This window comes from Pteropus alecto, unplaced genomic scaffold (assembly GCF_000325575.1).
Source record: "Pteropus alecto unplaced genomic scaffold, ASM32557v1 scaffold131, whole genome shotgun sequence".
In the NCBI taxonomy this organism is placed as follows: Eukaryota; Metazoa; Chordata; class Mammalia; order Chiroptera; family Pteropodidae; genus Pteropus; species Pteropus alecto.
The window spans coordinates 2,418,883-2,429,643 of NW_006434709.1; the positions used below are offsets into that span (position 1 = coordinate 2,418,883).

Sequence of the window (10,761 nt, forward strand, 5' to 3'; positions counted from 1 at the left end):
TTTTTGGTGGGATGAGCAGTGAATTTGGGAGTGCGGGGGCGTGGGGGTGGGAGGGGGAAGGAATGGCCAGGGATTTGACACTACCTTTATTCAGCATCATCTCTCAGGAAATTCAAGGATGGAGAAGGGTACTAAAAGGCCTTTCAAATCTGCATTTGACAGATGCAGGTAACATTGTCCACACTCATCCTCGGCGCTCAGGAGATATGAGGGCAAAATAACTATCAAGGGGGCAATCTTGAAGTGAAAAAGAAAAAAACGGAAGGTCAGCCTTGGGTTCTTATGTGGGAGGGGGTTAGTGAAGGTCAGGCTCATCCACAACATCAGTAAAAGTGGAAGAATCAAGGGTCACCGTTGGCAGACAAGCCCCAAAGTTTCGGGTCAGAGCCAAGGGGTCGGATCTCCTGACACCCCAGGATCTGTCCTGCATACATCGTTTACGTTTCTCGGTTTGAGTCTCGCCTGTAGTTTCCCACATGAGATACTGTTAACTGCTCTCATAGCGCCTAGCTGACAGCTGAGCTGGTTCTCAATAACATCTCCGAGCAGAAGCTGCTCTTGAGGTTGCGTCGGAAGGGCATTGGTTTTATTTTTGTTAGGGCGTGGCCCTTGCTCCAACTGCCAGCAAAATTTTCCCGATCACCCCCTCTCTTCCACCTTCTGCACAGGTCACGTCGGTAAGGCCCGCAGGACTGGGTAGGGGCTAAGCGGTTAAGCCGCGTCCTTCAGGTGTCAGCCTCCGTCCGTTTGGAAACCACAAACCCCAGAATCCCTTGTGCAGGGAGGTCAAGCCGCAAATAAGATGGCTCCAGAGGGTGGAACATGCAGCAGACTGGAAATCTTAGTCCCTTGCAGTTTCTTTACCGGATATGTTTAAATAACTGAATCCCCACAAATGCACCACCCAACTAACCACCTTTGAGGTGGAGGAGGCCACCGCCACCGTCTCGCTGGCTTTTCCAGGGCATCCTGGGAGTTGTAGTTCACTCGCTGGGCTGCGTCGAACTACCTTTCCCATGGTGCCCTGCGGATCGGGCGATATTAACGTTTTCTTCCAAAACTGTCTCCACACTGACACCTTCTTTTCCCCTTTCCCTTCTCTCCGACGACCCCTTCCCGTCTGTCGCGACAGAGCGGCGGCTGCAGGAGTGCCCCGGCCCATCGCCGCGTCGCCCTTAGAGGCACTTCCGGCGGCGGTTCACTTCCTGGTTGGGTGGATGGAGCCGGGCGGGAGCGCGCGCGGGGGAGGGGCGGCGGGTCAGTCTCCGCCGGGCGCTTGGGGGGATCAGCTGGCGGGCGGGAGGGTGCCGAACGCCGCCGCGGCTCTCGCTGCAGCGCCGCCTCCTCTCCGCGTCGCAGGCCGGTCCGGCGGCCGTGACAATGTTGCGGGGCTGGTAGCTGGGCGCCGGCTGCCGAGCCATCTCAAGTGGGTGCCGCCGGGATGCTGCCTTGCGGGGCGGCGGGGAGACCAGGGAGGAGGGGGAGGCAGTGCTCCGCTGGGTCAGCACTGCCAAAGGCGGCCCGAATCCCTCCTCTTTCTGAGACTTGGGCACGGTGTCCAGGGTTTGGGGGCCGGGGACTCGTTTTCAGCCCCAGGGTTTTTCTCGTTAAGAAAATGCAAGAAGCATTTCCCCAGGATGATGGCTTTTGCTTCCCCTAGGACTCAGCACTTGAATTTTTAAGTGTGTTACTGATTCATCCTCTCTCTTCCTCTGTCATCACAGGTTTAAACTTACACGAATCGCTCTCTTAAGGAGGAGGCGACCGCCGCGCGATTGACACGCATATTCCTATAGGCATCCTCCCTCAGCCCCCACCCCCCACGGCCGGATTCGGGTGGCTCCTCTCCGAGCTGAAATTCGAGAAGAAATCCTTGGATCTCTTGTGTTCTTTAAAAACAAAAAATCTAGAAACTGTCGGTATTTTGCTTTGCTGCTTCTTATTCGCAATATGAAGAAGTTTTTCGACTCCCGGCGAGAGCAGGGCGGCTCTGGCCTGGGCTCCGGCTCCAGCGGAGGAGGGGGCAGCACCTCGGGCCTGGGCAGTGGCTACATCGGAAGGGTCTTTGGCATTGGGCGACAGCAGGTCACTGTGGACGAGGTGTTGGCGGAAGGTACGATGGGAATCTTTCAGTGCGCCGTAAATGAAAATCTTGGGCTAATGCAGCAAGATTCTGGTTTCTAGTTGTTGAATGTATGAATGAGTTTTGACCAGTTGACCCTCCCTTCCCCACCTTCCCTTGCCCTGTGAATCATTGTCCTTGAGAAATGTGAAACTGAGATTTGAAAGTGACAGGGTTTATAGGGTGAGGGGAGGTTGCCGGAAATTGTTTACCTCAGTGGCTTTTTATTTTATTTTTTAAAACATTGGCAAGTCAAATCTTGTGTGCCTCACTGAATTATGAGCTTCAGATGAGAAAACCTATGTGTGAAAGTGTACAGCTTCACATCACATGTAGAGTGGTGGGCTTGTCATCTTCCTAAAACTTGAAATAATTGATATGAGGGCTGAAGAGAGGGGTTTCTCCTTTTCTTTCTCCTACCCAACTTTCCCACTACCATGAGCAGGCACTGGAAGGAAGAGAGGATTTTCAGAGAATAGGAATGTTTTTCTAAGAGCCAAGGCTCTTGGTGGATTTGACTAGATTTGTTTCCTGACCCAACTGTAATCAGGTCCCCAGGATGTAGCTAAGATAACAGAAATTACATGAAATGAATGTGGTTATTTTAAAATCAGTCCAGTAGGCCCCTCTTCCTCCTGTTTTAGTCCCCCACCCCCACCCCCCGCTCTGAATTACTTGAGAGTTGCATCTGATTTTCGCTTTTCCTTTATTGGAGAAGATGTTATTTAGATCTGCTGTGTCTACTGTGTAAACTCCGTATCTGTATCTAGATATCTTTATTCTCCAAGCTTTCTGGAAATCTTTGCATGTCTCTTTCAGTAACCTTAACTTCGACCTTCATAATTATGCCAGACTCATACTTTTCATAGCCCATTGCCTGCCTAGTGTGCTTTTATTTTTAATAAAAGCAGCAATTTTCTTGGCATGAAGCTATTCAAATTGGAGGGGGCCAACCTGCTGTAGGTTATGGTATCTGCTGAGAAGGGGTGGAGGATGGGGGAGGCCTCTATTACTGCAACATGGGGGTCGTGGGGGAACAGTTTATTAGCTGGGGAAGAAGCCTTTTTGCAAGCTAAGATTGAAGCAAGAGTCCTAGCCTCGGCCCGGGAAATGCCTGTCATGGTGAGTGTTGCAGGCGGGTCAATTGGGAGGGGGAAGAAGCTGTGTTTGGCTCTCAGCTTGTCTAAACAGTGGTTTTGGCTGGGCCCAGTTTTCTGGGGTTAGGGTTGAAACTTCTACTTTTAAAACACTTTTTAAAAAGGTCTGACAATGTCCTTGTGAAATTGTTGCTCTTTTTCATTCTCAGTACTGTTCTAGCTGGACTTAAGTCACTGGGGCCTGAGTCACTGTCCCTCTGGATCTTTCCTTGTGGGCTTTGGTGCAGGATGGGAGATGCTTCTGTGCCCGCTGCCAGGTCCGCACCCTTGAGTCTGATCTGTTTCTTTCATCCCTGTGCCAAAAGTCTTGACTGCAGTGGGATAGAAAAATGGAGGAGAATGTGTGAGAGAAATCAGGAGGAATGATGGGGTGCAGAGCTCTCTCCTTCTCTCCAATTGGCTTCTGTTGACCTTTAGCCCAAGAGCATTTTGTTCAGCTAGCATATTCTCTCATTGTAGATGGTGCTACCCTAAGTGGCGCCTGTTCTCAGGGGCTGAGTGATGGGAAAGAGAAAAGGCAAAATCGGTCTTTTTTATCTAGGCTGCCCTCCTCTTCTCCAGAAGAGGAGGCTTTTAGAATTCATCCCTGAGAACTGCACATCATGCATTATATTTTTAAGTGAAACATGGGGCTTGCAGCTCTGCATTCATTCATTCATTTGTACATTCAGCAAACAGCTATGGAGTGTCTATGATGTGCTGTGCTAGGCTCTGGGGATACGATTTGGAACTAGAAGGTAGAGTTTACAAACTACTTTGAGAGATGGAAAATAGGCAGTTAGAATAGAGTGATATTTGCTTTCAGGAGATAAACTTAGGGCGGCCCCCAATTTTAGCCAAGAATTGCTTTCTGCAGGAAGTGACTGACTGAAGAATGAGTAGGAGTTATCCAGGTGTGGTGACATAATGGACAAAGAGTAACAAGAAAGAGTCTCATGTAAAACTGAGTCTGGTAATGTTTCCCTCTTTATGTCCTTTGACTAGAATTGAGATTGAATTTATGCCTCTTAGAAGTGTGTAGAAGCCAGTATACGAAGTATTTATGTAGCACCCACTAAATACAAAGGCACCACAAGGTTCTGAGAGGGACATAGGGAGGTCTAAAGTGTGATTTCTGCCTTTAGGGATAGGTCAGTGAATTTGGAACACAAGGCAAACACATGCAGTAGCAGGGTTTCCAGCACTGTAGAGTCAGGCAGATCTAGGTTCAAATTCTGGATCTGTTCTTTATTAGCCATGAACCTTAGATAAGACATTTCAAACTTCTCTTGAATCCGTTTTCCTCAAAGCGTAGAGCCTAGATCAAGAGCATCAGTATCACCTGGGAGCTTGTTAGAAATGCAAAATCTCAGGCCCACCCCATTAACTGAGGATGTGGGGCTTTACTTAGTTCCCGGAGAGATTCTGATGCAAACTAAGGTTTGAGAACCACTGCCCTATGGAGTGGTCTTGAAGACTAAATGAGGCAATGTATTATAAATGATCTAACATTTTTCAGGTGTACGATAAATGATAGCTCTTATTTACTAGCAACATTACATCATGTATATAGTTAAGAGAGATGGGGGTGGCAATGTGAAGGCTAGTTTGGCTGCAGCAATCTTCTGGGATCCTTTCCTCCATTATGGGTGAATTGAGCCAGATGTTTTTTGCAGAGGTCTCACCAGCTCCTTAAAGGGTCAAAAGATGTTTCGGTAGCCATGCTTCTTCCAGGACTCTCTTCCCTTTGAGGCCCCAGGTGCTGACCTGGCCATTAGTCCCAGCCAGAGTTTTCTGAGGATGATGAGAGCTGTGCATCGCGTGCCCAGGGCAGTGGCCAGGCAGTTCAGGGAGGGGTGGTATGGTGAGCTTAAAACACAGACCTATTACCATGGTATCCCACTGATCATCCCTTTTTCTCACTATGGTCTATAGTGAGGAATTGCAAGAACCCCAAGAAGGAGGTGCTGGAGTACAACAGGAAAATGCCTGGGTTGCCGTCTTTCCATCAGTAGCATTAGCCCTGCTCGCCTAGTTTCACGAACTAGTCCAGTAGGGGCTTGTTCAGGGAAGTGATGACTCTTAGTCATGAGTTCGGAGCGATATGGCTATCTCTAGCTGGGTGCAGAGAAGGATATTTTCTCAGCAAAGATGCCAAAATGAGGTGCTAGGTCATGTCTGATGTTATGGGCGTATGATGTCCAGGGAAGATTTGGTTTAAGCTTCCAGAAAGAGCTCAATGGGAAAATTGGGACAATGTTTAAAGAAGGACTGCGAAGCTGTGCTTTTATCATACCTCCTTAGCTATATGAGCCCTCACATCTAAGCTTTGAACAATAGATAAATGTTTTTTGAATACCTGCTGTGTCAAAGACAACATTCCAGAACTGCTTCAGTTCTATATAAGGTGGACTAGGTGGTGCTTCAGAACTGTTTCTCACCTATACTAAAGGTATCCAGGTCTTGGGCTAATGAGAACTGTTAAGTTTCCAAATCAGTAAACTTTGACAGTTTCTCCTACCTACAGTGCAAGGTAGCGAGGCTTTAGAATGTGTGTGAAACCACCAAAAACAAACGTATATATTACATATAACGTGTTGGTGGTATCAACATGATCAATATGTCGTATGCATGTATTTATTTAGTGCATGTTCATTAGTGCCTTCTTTGTGGCAGGCACTGAATTAGGTTCCAGAGCCACCAGATGAGTGGGACTTGGGCCAGATGAATGGGAATTCCTCCTTAAGGAGCTCATAGACCAACAAATAACCCTGAGATAAGTGTCCAGCACTTAGCATGGCCCTTGATAGATAATAGGTGGTCAAAGATGTTAAGAGTTGCTAAAGAGAAAGGGCCTGGGGTGAGGGTTTACAGATGGAGTGAGTTATGAACAGGAATGGAAATTGCCCAACAGATGTTCCAGATGAGGGTCACCCGAGGCCTTCTGAGCGAAGAGAGTAGCATACACAGAAGTGTGGAGTGGTGAAACAGTATGATGAGTTCCAGGAATACTGACCAGTCTAGTGTTGTTTTGGTTAGTACAAGTTTCTCTTCCAGAATCAAGGAAAGAAGGGCATGGAATGGTAGAAGGAAATTCTTTTACAATTTTTCTTCCTAGCTATGCTTGCTGCTCTCTTTTTTCAGTGACCCGAGGCCTTTTGAGTGTTGAATAGGTATCCGGTATGCACTGCTCTCATCTGGGCCTCACCTAATTGTGAGGCAAGGGAATGGCTAGTGTCTGGGGGAGGAGTGGTCCTGAAGGTTCAAAGAGAAACCAGAAGCTTGAAGCAGAAGCAGGTAGGGGAGTGAGACGACCAGTGTTACAGAAAGGAGTGGTCAGGGGAGATAATGAGGATGTTTGAACAGATCAAAAGGTATGCTGAAGAGGAAAGAAAAGGAAATAAGATTGTGGAGAGCTTTAGTGCCAGACTGAGAGGTTAGTTATAAGCACCTGAGGTCTTCTCCTGATGCAAACACCAATTTGATTGCTCCCACTTCAGATGTCTTTGTCTGCTGGGAAGTCTGGAATTTTTAGTGGCAACTGCAGATTTTCAGGGGGTGGTTTGTGAATGGTGTCTTCTTCCTGGCTTCGGGCATGATGACGTTTATAGGTTTGCTAAATATAGCCAAATCTAGAAATCAGAAATGAAATCCAGAATAGGCAATCGCGTGGTCAGAGCCTTTCCTTGGTCTTTCTAAGTCATGCTCATTTGATGAGAGATGAAGAGAGAGAAAGAGTTTTACATGGGTTTTAGTGGGAAGGTATGGGGGAGGCATACACTTGTACCTTAATAGCTAAAACTGCATGTAGAATATATAGGAAAAGCTTAATAAATATTAATAAAGTGCACATGAAAAAATATTGCATCAGAGTAGTTATTTTAACTTGCAGTATTTGAAAGTTGACTGGAGACTCATACCACAATCTACCTTCATCTTGTACTCTTCAAAGGGTAAGTGCTTTCTGAGCCTGCTCCTGCTTCGGAAAAAACCATGACATCTGCATCTGAAAGAGCCAGACAAATAATAATGAGCCAGACAGATAATAGAAATGGTATTGGCTGTTGAAGTAGCATCTAGCACTTTGAAGTGGCAAAGAGTAGCCTTTGGTCTACTTTTCTGGAGCCATCTTTTGGTGTAGAGGAAGAAGAGCTACAGTATAAATTGGGAGATCAAGGTTTCTTGGTTCATTCATTGCGACATTCAGTAACTGTTATTGAGCATGCACTATGTACTGGACATCATGCAATGATAAATAAGACATGGCTCTGCTTTGAGCTTACAGTTAGAGAACTTCAGACACATGCGCCGATAGCTCTAAGGATGTAAAAGGGTTAGGGGAAAAGACATGAAGAAGCAGTTTTATGGGGTGAGGAGTAGTCAGGGAAAACTAAAGAAAGCTGATATTTGAACTTATTACTACGTGGACAAGGTTGAGATAACATTCTAGGCAAAGAGTAACATGGCCAAAGACACAGAAGCAGAAAAGGGCACTGCTTGCTGGGCGCTGTATATTTTGAGATAGCAGTAGTCTATGAGTGGTCCAGGACTGTGCTATCCAGTAAAGTGAACATGAGCCAGCAATGGCTATTTACATTTAAATTAAATAAAATAAAAATTTAATTCTTCAGACACAGCCACATTTCAGTTGCTTAATAGCCACGTGTGGCTAGTGCCTACAGTTTTAGACAGCACGGATAGAGAATAATTCATCATCATTGAAAGTTCTATTGGGCAATGTTGGTTAGAGCAATAGTCTTTAAAATTTTGGGATGGAATAGCACTATCAGTTAAAAAACATGTAATTCCTTCATATATGTAAGTTTGTTTATAAGTTATATTCTTATTTAGCTAATATCTGAAGGCACAGTATATACTTAAAATGAAGTTAATCATTTATGGTGCTGGATGCAAATCCGTATTTTAAATAATCCTGATAAGGTTTTTGTGAACTTTTTGTCATATCTTGTTAGGTTGTGATTGTTTCTACGTTGTAATATGACTGAAGAAGAATATACCAGGAATAGAAATGAGGCTCTGCCGTTCTCTTGTTTATGTACGCTTATGATATCTTTAATCCAAAGTTTCTTTGAAGGGATCTTTTTATAAGCCCCTTGTTTGCCTTATGAGGGTTAATTCATTTAAAAGAAATATAATCAGTAAATCCACTTAAGCACATGAACTGCAGTACATCTCAGTACATCTCAGTCTTGTTATGTGGACCTTCCCCTCTTCTCTCAGGATTCCATCAGATTTGTATGAGACACATGACTGACATGTGGACTGAATGAGAAGTAATAGAAGACTTGGCTTCTACTCTCCTAATTGACACAAGAAAAAAGTGCACCCCACAAGATAATAGCTATTGAAATGATGGGGTGTGTGGTGTGGTCTCAAATTCTGGAGGGGTTGAGGCGAAGGAGGTCAGTGAAGACTGAAATGGTTAGGAAAGATTTCGTGAATATGGATTGTACTTAACAATCTTAAGACTCTTAAAAGAGTCTTTTCTCTGGAACCCCTTCTTCGAGGAACCTTGTTTTAGGGAGCATATCTAGTTCAGCATGTTTGTATGTGTTGTATTCTTAGTAAAGTTAAAGTAAGTATTGCAACATCTTTGGTCTCTTTTGAGGAATACAATTGCCTGCATAAGTAAATCATATGTTTTGTGTTTTTACCCAGAGCAAAAGCCTTTTCATTCTATGTGATTTTGAATTACTCAAGAATAATGAATATTAGCACATTAAGACAACCCTGGCTGCAGCATTTTGTGCCTACTTTCTCCTTCCGTTATTATCTTTATTATTATTAGTCTGTTATCTTTATTATTATTTAGCCTATTATGTATACTTTAAACAATTTCAGTTCTTTTATTAACAGACAGTTGTTAGGAAAGAAGAGTCCTTCTTATGAGCGATACTTCCACCATGGCAGAGGGTGAGTTCTTCATGTTAGAACAAAGTTGAAAGAGTAAAAGTCTGGAGTTTGATTTGAGGTCTGCCGTGAGTGAATCAGCTTGAGCTCGTCATTTTTCTTCTTGGGCTCTGAGTTCACCTTGGCAGATAATGGTGGTAATGCCAATTGAAGCTTTGTTATTCATGACATCTGAAGAGCTGAGAGATAATCGAATGAAAGAGTTTATGGCATCCCTATATTATTATGATAGCATTGCATTGATGTTAGCTTATCATTTGTAATTATAATGATGTTAAATAATGATGCCTTTCATCTTGGACTTGAATCTAGGAGAAAGCAGTACAATGCCATGCAATTTGTTTGTTGCCTGTTTTTAAAGATACTTATAATTATTGTGCTGGTACCTTTAGGATGAGAGAAAGATCATTGTCCCTTTGGTACTGAGCATGAATTTGAGAACAGAATGGAGATTTTATTACCCTTTGGGGACAAGAAGAAAGAAGAGTACTCTTGCCTCATCAGTTGGGCCCTTCCTGGAGGATATGGGCCTGAGCTACATTTACAGAGGTGGCAAGACTCCTACTAGTATCCTTGACTTATCATTTTGCCTTGTCAGTGAATCTTGTTGGTTCAAGAAGTGCTGATCATCTTACAGGTTTGTTGGACTTGTTTAATTTCCCCTGGGGTAGCCTACCCTATTCCTGAGACCTTTGTCTTCTATTATGCTTAGAAGCCTGGGAATATTGGTGGTAGTGGGGTGGACATTGTTGGAAGGAATAATTCCATCTGGCTTTTTGGCTATGGAAAAAATCTTGGTTTGACCAGAAGGTGTAACTCGGTAACAATTGGGGAAAACCTGATATCCAGTACTGTCTTTCTTCCCCTGTCCCCCTGGTATAAAGGAAGCACTATGATGTTCTCCTTAGGAGAAGACTTTCAAGGTTAGCACTTTGTATGGTGGTTTAAAAGCATGGGAATGGAAGGTAGGCAGCCCTTGGCTTGAATCCTGGACCTATCTCTGTTATGTTGGGCAACTTACTGAGATCCAGGCTTCTCATTTATAAAAAGTGGGTAATACTGTGGGTGGCTGTAAGGATTAGATGAAATTACGTAAAACATTTAGCATAATGTTTAGCATGTAGTTAGTAGTCTGTAAATGATAATATTTGGGTGCACGAATTTTGTTTTTATCAGGCGGTATTTTGCTCTGTGTATAAACTGGTAGAACTAGAGTGTTGGTGATCTATCTGGATATAGATATATAGCTGTATAGATACAGATATATATCAGTGTATTCACAAACCCCAGGATGAGGAATAAGAAAAGAGAGAATCTCAGATAGATGTTGTAGTTTGATTTTTTTTTTTCCCTGCTTGAAGCCCTCTGTGTGTTAGGAAAATTTCCCCAACCTGTCAAGTTGCTGTTAGTATGATGGGCCCCTCTGCCCCAGAGTAACTCCTGACCCCAGCTGCCTATCTAACTTCAAATTCTGGTGCTCTAACACAGGTCTTTTGCTTCACTCAGGCCTGTGCCCTCCTCATCTTCCATATACCATGGATTTAGTTCTTTTTAATGCTTTACATAGTGTTC

General features: G+C 44.3%; 1 protein-coding gene across 16 annotated transcripts in view; it reads left to right on the plus strand.

The window, feature by feature from the left end:
• The first annotated feature begins 730 nt into the window (after nt 1-730).
• Nucleotides 731-10,761, plus strand: part of AAK1 (AP2 associated kinase 1) — a 158,989-nt gene continuing 148,958 nt past the window's right edge. For 11 of the 16 annotated variants that reach the window (XM_025045174.1, XM_025045179.1, XM_025045181.1 and 8 more), the window contains exons 1-2: nt 1,256-1,426; nt 1,725-2,113. In XM_025045174.1, coding sequence (XP_024900942.1) covers nt 1,951-2,113 — 163 coding nt within the window. In that variant the 5' untranslated portion in view covers nt 1,256-1,426; nt 1,725-1,950. Of the gene's footprint in view, nt 1,209-1,252; nt 1,427-1,724; nt 2,114-10,761 lie in introns of those variants that run through there. The other 5 variants (XM_025045183.1, XM_025045184.1, XM_025045175.1 and 2 more) reach the window with 4 other exon arrangements.